Source organism: Homarus americanus, unplaced genomic scaffold (assembly GCF_018991925.1).
Source record: "Homarus americanus isolate GMGI-L3 unplaced genomic scaffold, GMGI_Hamer_2.0 scaffold36970, whole genome shotgun sequence".
NCBI lineage: Eukaryota > Metazoa > Arthropoda > Malacostraca > Decapoda > Nephropidae > Homarus > Homarus americanus.
Window position 1 is genome coordinate 4936908 of NW_024740094.1, and position 11388 is coordinate 4948295.

Below are 11388 nucleotides of genomic sequence, written 5' to 3' on the forward strand. Positions count from 1 at the left end.
TATAATGATTTATCATCTAGTGCTGGTCCTCAAGGTTAGGTAGTGATGATCATTAGACCAATGTTGTTTCATTTTGTTAGTTATTGTAACTTGCGTGTTACCACAACACAGTGTTACATATGTGTGACCTGAACTAGACGTCAGGTTGGTGTATCTACGTAAGACTAACCACAGCAGTTATGCCTTCCTTAGAATTTGTCTTCTCTGGTATATGACCTGAGGATTACATAAGAGTCAGCCTTACACCATTGTTTCAGTGTTCAGTAAACGCCGAGGGATCAACCAGAACACTATGACACAGCTCACCCAGCTTACAACTGACGTCTGGTAACTCCTTGTCAGTTCCTGTATACCTCGACACAAAAATGGTGGCTGTTAAAAGTACAATTTACGCGGGTTCAATCAGGGCCAATTAGAGAGAAATTATCAGGTGTGAAGAACGTGAGGTGAACAGAACAACGTGACCCTCGAACATCAGTATAAACTAGCTTACATTATATACCTCCACTCAATACTAAGACACATTCACTTTGTCCAATAATGATATAACATTGTTTCGAGAGTAGAATATAAAGAGTTAACTAAATGTTGTTTAATAATGAATGTTATGTATCGCCTGGTGTGTAACCGAGCCATCATGTGCTGGTCTGAAAGGCAATGATTCTGACCGAGAATTCTGAGTTTCGTACGTTAAATATTTCTCAATACAGAAAATGTAAGTTTTTGTTCAATGGCACAATTAAGATATAGTAAAATGATGGGGGCCAAAACGGCGTCGAAAATTCACTGGGACTCAACCGTAAATGTATGCATTTTGTTATTTCCAGCTAGTGGGTGAGAAATTAAACGAACGAATCTTTGAGAACCCGGGTCAATGTAGTGGGTGTAGTGTGTCAAGTGTCAATATGAGTGGTTGGAGGGAAGGCGGCCTAACGTCTCCTGCAAACATCTCCTCCCACATATCTGGTCGACATCTGGATGATGTTGCCAGTCGTGATGCAGTAGTCGTTGAGCGTCTTGTTGTCCTCCAGGCGGCGGCCACGGAACAGGAGGCGAGTGTTCTCTGGGGCAATGCCATACTGCGCCTGCAAAACCTTCTTCAGGTCTTTGATGGTACTCGTGGGCTGGATTGGGAGGCGGAACTGCTGGTCGGTGAGGTCCTTTACTACGACAGATATGGCGCCCTATGGGAAATTCCTTGTGTTATGCTACATCAATACTGTAATTGTATTACCTAGACCAGCTGAAGTGACTACAGTGCGTCTTTTTCTCAGCTGAGAAAAGCTCCCCCGCCCCCTCCCCAAGAGTTACAGCTGATTGGCTGTTGAAAACCTGTCCGATTTTGTCCTGAACTAATGATGTATTTCTAAATGAGTTTATTCATAATCGTTCTGATGACCGTTTCTCACGAGAAAGATATTTAGCTAAATTATATAAAGATACATACATTCGTTATTTCAAATATAGAAGTCCGTAGGAAGTTTATCAGAAGTATTATACATGAATTAACTGTTAAACTCTGGTAGCAAATTCACGCTTTCGGAGGATGCATTTAATATATACTTATTTTTACCCACAATAAGGCATACTAAGACAAATTACGTATCAGTAATACTACATTATGCAAAAACAACATTTTTAAAGATCAGAATCACATTGAAATATTACACGACCGTTAGCAATGGCGGGAAAAATATGAAGTTGTTCGCAGTCATATTTCCCGCCTCTGTTGACGTCCATATGGTATTTCAATGTGATTATGATCTTTTAAAATGTTAGTTTTTGCATAAGGTAATATTACCGAGTTGTAATTTGTTTTAGTATCATCAAATAAATCAGATTTAATTCATATACCTGAACCTATTTTGCTCCCGATTGAATAACGAAGGTGTGGTTAAAATAATCAGTCAAATTTTCAAACAAAATCGGATTCAAATTTAACGAGGAAGGGCAGGCTGTACTCAGCAGAAAAAAAGCACTTACATTGCTTTACTCAGTATAGTTACTACAACAGTGGATATGCAAAGTTTAGTACAATAAGAGACCATTACAGTAGTATAGTACAACAACTATTACAGTAGTATAGTTCAGCAACAGACCATTACTCAATGCAACAGACCATTCAGTAGTATAGTACAGCAATAGACCATTTAGTAGCATAGTAAGAACCATTACAGTAGATAGTACAGCAACAGACCATTACAGTAGTATAGTACAGCAATAGACCATTACAGTAGTATAGTACAGCAATAGACCATTACAGTAGTATAGTACAGCAACAGACCATTACAGTAGTATAGTACAGCAACAGACCATTACAGTAGTATAGTACAGCAACAGACCATTACAGTAGTATAGTACAGCAATAGACCATTACAGTAGTATAGTAAGTACAGCAATAGACCATTACAGTAGTATATAGTACAGCAACAGACCATTACAGTAGTATAGTACAGCAATAGACCATTACAGTAGTATAGTACAGCAACAGACCATTACAGTAGTATAGTACAGCAATAGACCATTACAGTAGTATAGTACAGCAATAGACCATTACAGTAGTATAGTACAGCAATAGACCATTACAGTAGTATAGTACAGCAATAGACCATTAGTAGTATAGTACAGCAATAGACCATTACATAGTATAGTACAGCAACAGACCATTACAGTAGTATAGTACAGCAACAGACCATTACAGTAGTATAGTACAGCAACAGACCATTACAGTAGTATAGTAAGCAATAGACCATTACAGTAGTATAGTACAGCAATAGACCATTACAGTAGTATAGTACAGCAGACCATTACAGTAGTATAGTACAGCAAAAGACCATTACAGTAGTATAGTACTGTACAGCAATAGACCATTACAGTAGTATAGTACAGCAACAGACCATTACAGTAGTATATACAGCAAACAGACCATTACAGTAGTATAGTACTGTACAGCAATAGACCATTACAGTAGTATAGTACAGCAACAGACCATTACAGTAGTATAGTACAGCAATAGACCATTACAGTAGTATAGTACTGTACAGCAATAGACCATTACAGTAGTATAGTACAGCAATAGACCATTACAGTAGTATAGTACTGTACAGCAATAGACCATTACAGTAGTATAGTACAGCAATAGACCATTACAGTAGTATAGTACAGCAACAGACCATTACAGTAGTATAGTACAGCAATAGACCATTACAGTAGTATAGTCAGCAATAGACCATTACAGTATAGTACTGTACAGCAACAGACCATTACAGTAGTATAGTACACAATAGACCATTACAGTAGTATAGTACAGCAATAGACCATTACAGTAGTATAGTACAGCAATAGACCATTACAGTAGTATAGTACAGCAATAGACCATTACAGTAGTATAGTACGCAATAGACCATTACAGTAGTATAGTACAGCAACAGACCATTACAGTAGTATAGTACAGCAATAGACCATTACAGTAGTATAGTACAGCAATAGACCATTACAGTAGTATAGTACAGCAATAGACCATTACAGTAGTATAGTACTGTACAGCAATAGACCATTACAGTAGTATAGTACAGCAACAGACCATTACAGTAGTATAGTACAGCAATAGACCATTACAGTAGTATAGTACAGCAATAGACCATTACAGTAGTATAGTACAGCAATAGACCATTACAGTAGTATAGTACAGCAATAGACCATTACAGTAGTATAGTACAGCAACAGACCATTACAGTAGTATAGTCAGCAACAGACCATTACAGTAGTATAGTACAGCAATAGACCATTACAGTAGTATAGTACTGTACAGCAATAGACCATTACAGTAGTATAGTACAGCAACAGACCATTACAGTAGTATAGCCGCAATAGACCATTACAGTAGTATAGTACAGCAATAGACCATTACAGTAGTATAGTACAGCAACAGACCATTACAGTAGTATAGTACAGCAATAGACCATTACAGTAGTATAGTACAGCAATAGACCATTACAGTAGTATAGTACAGCAACAGACCATTACAGTAGTATAGTACAGCAATAGACCATTACAGTAGTATAGTACAGCAATAGACCATTACAGTAGTATAGTACAGCAACAGACCATTACAGTAGTATAGTACAGCAATAGACCATTACAGTAGTATAGTACAGCAATAGACCATTACAGTAGTATAGTACTGTACAGCAACAGACCATTACAGTAGTATAGTACAGCAATACACCATTACAGTAGTATAGTACTGTACAGCAACAGACCATTACAGTAGTATAGTACAGCAATAGACCATTACAGTAGTATAGTACAGCAACAGACCATTACAGTAGTACTGTACAGCAACAGACCATTACAGTAGTATAGTACAGCAATAGACCATTACAGTAGTATAGTACAAAAGTAGGTCAGTTTTAATGTAACTAATACTCGGTGAAGGTGAAAGGAGAAATAGATTGATATCATCAGATGTCGTGATGGCTAACCTTCCTTTTGTGTCTCGTCACTATACCTCACCAGACTCTCCCCAGGTGGGTCGTATGGACTCGCCATTTAGTTATATCTTCTGATGCTGAAATACTTTCGACGAAAAAATCCGAGATTGAAACTTCTTTACCTAAATAATGTGTTGGGCTAAAATCTCATGATCTGAAAGTTAGTGTTGCCAGCCTAACAGACATACCTTGGAAGGAGGAGCTGAACCCATGGGTGTAAAATTGCCACCAGGGATTGTAGTAGAACAGCTGGACACGCTGGCTGTCATGAGGTCGTAGTTCACTGTCAACTTGCTTACATCCGAGGTGTCGTTGATTACACGACAAGTTGGGCACTTGAGAGAACCTGTCGTGGCCTTGATCTTATTGAGACACTCTCGGCAGAAGCTGTGGCCGCACTTGAGAGAGAGAGGCTCCTTGTTCCCGGGGGCGAACGAGTCGCTACATACCTTACACTTTGGTGCCATCTTTATCTTCTGTGAAAATCAAATGATGTCACTACTCGATTATCCTGTGATGACGTCTCTACTCGGTCAGCTAATCAGCTACAATTAATAACAAGAGAGCGGCTGACATCCAGACCAAAAAGTTTAGAATTATATCAAATTTCATAATGTAGGCGAAGTTGACAAAGGCTTTACTGCTAATATTTTTTTAATAGATCAGGTAAGTAATATACGGTAGATGATTTAATGCAAGGTAAATAAATGTGTTAAGGTATACTGTTGAAGTAAACTAACCTGTGTTATGGTACACTTTTGTACTGCTGTAGTAAACTAAACTGTGTTAAGGTACACTGTTGTAGTAAACTAACCTGTGTTAAGGTACACTGTTGTAGTAAACTAACCTGTGTTAAGGTACACTGTTGTAGTAAACTAACCTGTGTTAAGGTACACTGTTGTAGTAAACTAACCTGTGTTAAGGTACACTGTTGTAGTAAACTAACCTGTGTTAAGGTACACTGTTGTAGTAAACTAACCTGTGTTAAGGTACACTGTTGTAGTAAACTAACCTGTGTTAAGGCATAACGTTGTAGTAAACTAACCTGTGTTAAGGTACACTGTTGTAGTAAACTAACATGTGTTAAGGTACACTGTTGTAGTAAACAACCTGTGTTAAGGTACACTGTTGTAGTTAACTAACCTGTGTTAAGGTACACTGTTGTAGTAAACTAACCTGTGTTAAGGTACACTGCTGTAGTAAACTAACCTGTGTTAAGGTATACTGGTGAAGTAAACTAACATTGTGTTATGGTACACTTTTGTACTGTTGTAGTAAACTAACCTGTGTTAAGGTACACTGTTGTAGTAAACTAACCTGTGTTAAGGTACACTGTTGTAGTAAACTAACCTGTGTTAGCACTGTTGTAGTAAACTAACCTGTGTTAAGGTACACTGTTGTAGTAAACTAACCTGTGTTAAGGTACACTGTTGTAGTAAACTAACCTGTGTTAAGGTACACTGTTGTAGTAAACTAACATGTGTTAAGGTATACTATTGTAGTAAACTAACCTGTGTTAAGGCACACTGTTGTACTGTTGCAGTAAACTAACATGTGTTAAGGTACACTGTTGTAGTAAACTAACCTGTGTTAAGGTACGCTGTTGTAGTAAACTAACCTGTGTTAAGGTACACTGTTGTAGTAAACTAACATGTGTTAAGGTATACTATTGTAGTAAACTAACATGTGTTAAGGCACACTGTTGTACTGTTGCAGTAAACTAACATGTGTTAAGGTACACTGTTGTACTGCTGTAGTAAACTAACCTGTGTTAAGGCACTGTGGTACTGCTGTAGTAAACTAACCTGTGTTAAGGCACACTGTTGTAGTAAACTAACCTGTGTTAAGGTACACTGTTGTAGAAACTAACCTGTGTTAAGGTACACTGTTGTAGTAAACTAACCTGTGTTAATGTACACTGTTGTAGTAAACTAACATGTGTTAAGGTATACTATTGTAGTAAACTAACCTGTGTTAAGGCACACTGTTGTACTGTTGCAGTAAACTAACATGTGTTAAGGTACACTGTTGTAGTAAACTAACCTGTGTTAAGGTACGCTGTTGTAGTAAACTAACCTGTGTTAAGGTACACTGTTGTAGTAAACTAACATGTGTTAAGGTATACTATTGTAGTAAACTAACATGTGTTAAGGCACACTGTTGTACTGTTGCAGTAAACTAACATGTGTTAAGGTACACTGTTGTACTGCTGTAGTAAACTAACCTGTGTTAAGGTACGCTGTGGTACTGCTGTAGTAAACTAACCTGTGTTAAGGTACGCTGTTGTACTGTTGTAGTAAACTAACCTGTGTTAAGGTACACTGTTGTAGTAAACTAGCATGTGTTAAGGTACACTGTTGTACTGTTGTAGTAAACTAACCTATGTTAAGGTACACTGTTGTACTGTTGTAGTAAACTAACATGTGTTAAGGTACGCTGTTGTACTGTTGTAGTAAACTAACCTGTGTTAAGGTACACTGTTTTAGTAAACTAACATGTGTTAAGGTACACTGTTGAACTGCTGTAGTAAACTAACCTGTGTTAGGTACACTGTTGTACTGCTGTAGTAAACTAACCTGTGTTAAGGTACACTGTTGTAGTAAACTAACCTGTGTTAAGGTACACTGTTGTAGTAAACTAACATGTGTTAAGGTACACTGTTGTACTGTTGTAATAAACTAACCTATGTTAAGGTACACTGTTGTACTGTTGTAGTAAACTAACATGTGTTAAGGTACACTGTTGTACTGTTGTAGTAAACTAACATGTGTTAAGGTACACTGTTGTACTGTTGTAGTAAACTAACCTGTGTTAAGGTACACTGTTGTACTGCTGTACTAGTGCTGTAGTAAACTAACCTGTGTTAAGGTACACTGTTGTAGTAAACTAACATGTGTTAAGGTACACTGTTGTAGTAAACTAACCTGTGTTAAGGTACACTGTTGTACTGTTGTAGTAAACTAACATGTGTTAAGGTACATTGTTGTACTGCTGCAGTAAACTAACCTGTGTTAAGGTACACTGTAGTAGTAAACTAACATGTGATAAGGTACACTGTTGTAGTAAATTAACCTGTGTTAAGGTACACTGTTGTAGTAAACTAACCTGTGTTAAGGTACACTGTTGTACTGTTGTAGTAAACTAACATGTGTTAAGGTACACTGTTGTAGTAAACTAACCTGTGTTAAGGTACACTGTTGTACTGTTGTAGTAAACTAACATGTGTTAAGGTACACTGTTGTACTGCTGTAGTAAACTAACCTGTGTTAAGGTACGCTGTGGTACTGCTGTAGTAAACTAACCTGTGTTAAGGTACACGTTTGTAGTAAACTAACCTGTGTTAAGGTACACTGTTGAACTGTTGTAGTAAACTAACATGTGTTAAGGTACACTGCTGTACTGCTGTAGTAAACTAACCTGTGTTAAGGTACATTGTTGTACTGTCGTAGTAAACTAACCTGTGTTAAGGTACACGTTTGTAGTAAACTAATCTGTGTTAGGATACATTGTTGTACTGTCGTAGTAAACTAACCTGTGTTAAGGTACACTGTTGTACTGCTGTAGTAAACTAACCTGTGTTAAGGTACACTGTTGTAATAAACTAACATGTGTTAAGGTACACTGTTGTAGTAAACTAACCTGTGTTAAGGTACACTGTTGTACTGTCGTAGTAAACTAACCTGTGTTAAGGTACACTGTTGTACTGCTGTAGTAAACTAACTTGTGTTAAGGTACACAGTTGTAGTCAACTAAATTGTGGTCTTGGTAAGTAATAGAAATCTCCCGAAACGTTAACTTTGAATTTTGTTAATTTTCACAAATGAATATCATGTCTGGATCATATGTGATAATATACTGAAGAAGTTTTCAGCTTTTGACGATCACTTGATAAATGTTTACTTCAGCTGAATGTGCGGTACCCAGCTCCTACTGCCTCACTTGAACTAACACACAAATATAGCAGTTAATGTGGTTAAGGGACAACTAAAGTACTAGTTGCTTGAGAATTCAGACTCAGAACACAATAAAATTTCTGGGTGTTAGGATGTGGCGGCCAGGTGTATACACTGTTTGCATCCTGTCCTTAGAATCCATACAGCTGTGACCACCACAGTGCAGCTGGTAGCACCCACCACCACGGTACAGCTGTTAGCCAAAACCCACCACCACAGTACAGCTGGTAGTTAAACTCACCACCACAGTACAGCTGGTAGTTAAACTCACCACCACAGTACAGCTGGTAGTTAAACTCACCACCACAGTACAGCTGGTAGTTAAACTCACCGCCACAGTACAGCTGGTAGTTATACTCTCACCACCACAGTACAGCTGGTAGTTAAACTCACCACCACAGTACAGCTGTTAGCTAAACTCACCACCACAGTACAGCTGGTAGTTAAACTCACCACCACAGTACAGCTGGTAGCTAAACTCACCACCACAGTACAGCTGGTAGTTAAACTCACCACCACAGTACAGCTGGTAGTTATACTCACCACCACAGTACAGCTATTAGCTAAACTCACCACCACAGTACAGCAGGTAGTTAAACTCACCACCACAGTACAGCTGGTAGTTATACTCACCACCACAGTACAGCTGGTAGTTATACTCACCACCACACAGTACAGCTGGTAGTTATACTCACCACCACAGTACAGCTATTAGCTAAACTCACCACCACAGTACAGCTGGTAGTTAAATCCTCACCACCACAGTACAGCTGGTAGTTATACTACCCACCACAGTACAGCTGGTAGTTAAACTCACCACCACAGTACAGCTGGTAGTTATACTCACCACCACAGTACAGCTATTAGCTAAACTCACCACCACAGTACAGCTGGTAGTTAAACTCACCACCACAGTACAGCTGGTAGTTATACTCACCACCACAGTACAACTATTAGCTAAACTCACCACCACAGTACAGCTGGTAGTTAAACTCACCACCACAGTACAGCTGGTAGTTATACTCACCACCACAGTACAGCTATTAGCTAAACTCACCAACACAGTACAGCTGGTAGTTAAACTCACCACCACAGTACAGCTGGTAGTTATACTCACCACCACAGTACAGCTATTAGCTAAACTCACCACCACAGTACAGCTGGTAGTTAAACTCACCACCACAGTACAGCTGGTAGTTATACTCACCACCACAGTACAGCTATTAGCTAAACTCACCAACACAGTACAGCTGGTAGTTAAACTCACCACCACAGTACAGCTGGTAGTTATACTCACCACCACAGTACAGCTATTAGCTAAACTCACCACCACAGTACAGCTGGTAGTTAAACTCACCACCACAGTACAGCTGGTAGTTATACTCACCACCACAGTACAGCTGGTAGTTATACTCACCACCACAGTACAGCTGGTAGTTATACTCACCACCACAGTACAGCTATTAGCTAAACTCACCACCTCAGTACAGCTGGTAGTTATACTCACCACCACAATACAGCTGGTAGTTAAACTCACCACCACAGTACAGCTGGTAGTTATACTCACCACCACAGTACAGCTGGTAGTTACTCACCACCACAGTACAGCTGGTAGTTAAGCTCACCACCCAGTACAGCTGGTAGTTATACTCACCACCACAGTACAGCTGGTAGTTAAACTCACCACCACAGTACAGCTGGTAGTTATACTCACCACCACAGTACAGCTGGTAGTTAAACTCACCACCACAGTACAGCTGGTAGTTATACTCACCACCACAGTACAGCTGGTAGTTAAACTCACCACCACAGTACAGCTGGTAGTTATACTCACCACCACAGTACAGCTGGTAGTTAAACTCACCAACACAGACTAATGCTTCACACTATACAGTCAACACTTGATGGGTCAGGCGTCATCGGGAAACAAAATTATATACAACTTCTAAGTTAATTTTAAGCTAATTTATGTTAATATTAATAAACAAAGCCTTTTAGTGTTGAAGACGTTTTGTAGATCTGCATCATAAGTTAATCACTCGCCATCAATTATTGGTTTAAAATATATAGAAATAAACCCACAAAACAAGTTAACCATCAAACCACTTGGTAGTTATGATGAACTAACAATTATCTATGTCTAGCAGTAAATATAACAAATTAGCTTAAAGTTTATATCATCAAAACAATTCTAGACACCTTCCATCACTACCTGGTTGTCAACATTGGACCAAAAAAATTCCTCATATCGAAGAAAGTATTATTGCTAAAGTCTTCTAAATACACAAATAAAAGTAATTTAATAAGTAGTAAAGTGTTCTACAAACATATAAATTTAGGTAATTCAATAAGAGTGGAGAGTATCTTACCTGTGAGTGACTCCAGCCCTCAACTAACCTCGCCTGACTAATTTTCTCCATGATAAGAGGGACAGAGATAACACACTGATAACGCACTTCATAAAGCACCCAACAACAAACCACTCTTCTTTGTATAAGTGAAATGAACCTCCGTGAATAAAACAAACAAAATACTATCGCTTGTGTAGAGGAAATAAATACCCACAAAAACATAATCCTATCGCCAGTATAGTGAATAAAATGGAATCGACAATAAACCTTGTAAACAATACTAGAAAATAGATCAGAAGAAAGATTGCGATGAAATAGTAAAGTAACATAGAAGGATAAAATTTATATAGGAATAATGATAAAAACTAGTCCTTACCAACGCTTAATACTCGGTCTATCACATTCTCATAATCAACCAATCAGAGAAGTTTGATACCATAAAATAGAAAACGCAAAAATGCTGATTGGTAGGTCAGCTGTGCCTCGCTCACCAATCAGGACACTTAGATTCTGGTGCTGTAAAGTAACTGAAACTGCTGATTGGTGGCCTGGCGTAATCCTGATAACGGTAAATACGATGGTTGTTCTAAT

The 11388-nt window shown here is 38.4% G+C and overlaps 1 protein-coding gene across 1 annotated transcript; it reads right to left on the reverse strand.

Moving 5' to 3' along the window:
- On the reverse strand, positions 1 to 10906 carry LOC121875184. The gene is made up of 3 exons (XM_042379632.1): positions 10816 to 10906; positions 4682 to 4969; positions 1 to 1184 (listed from the first exon to the last, which is right to left on the reverse strand). The coding sequence occupies exons 1-3, from the start codon at positions 10864 to 10866 to the stop codon at positions 930 to 932; spliced, it is 594 nt and encodes a 197-aa protein (XP_042235566.1). The 5' UTR covers positions 10867 to 10906; the 3' UTR covers positions 1 to 929.
- Positions 10907 to 11388: the final 482 nt, after the last annotated feature.

Excerpts from the sequence above, each read along its gene's own strand:
- LOC121875184 (XM_042379632.1), bottom strand. The coding sequence starts at position 10,866 with ATGGAGAAAATTAGTCAGGCGAGGTTAGTTGAGGGCTGGAGTCACTCA. Across the intron at positions 4,970-10,815 it reads AGGGCTGGAGTCACTCACAG|AAGATAAAGATGGCACCAAA; the intron begins GTAAGATACTCT and ends TGATTTTCACAG. Across the intron at positions 1,185-4,681 it reads GTTCAGCTCCTCCTTCCAAG|GGCGCCATATCTGTCGTAGT; the intron begins GTATGTCTGTTA and ends AATTTCCCATAG.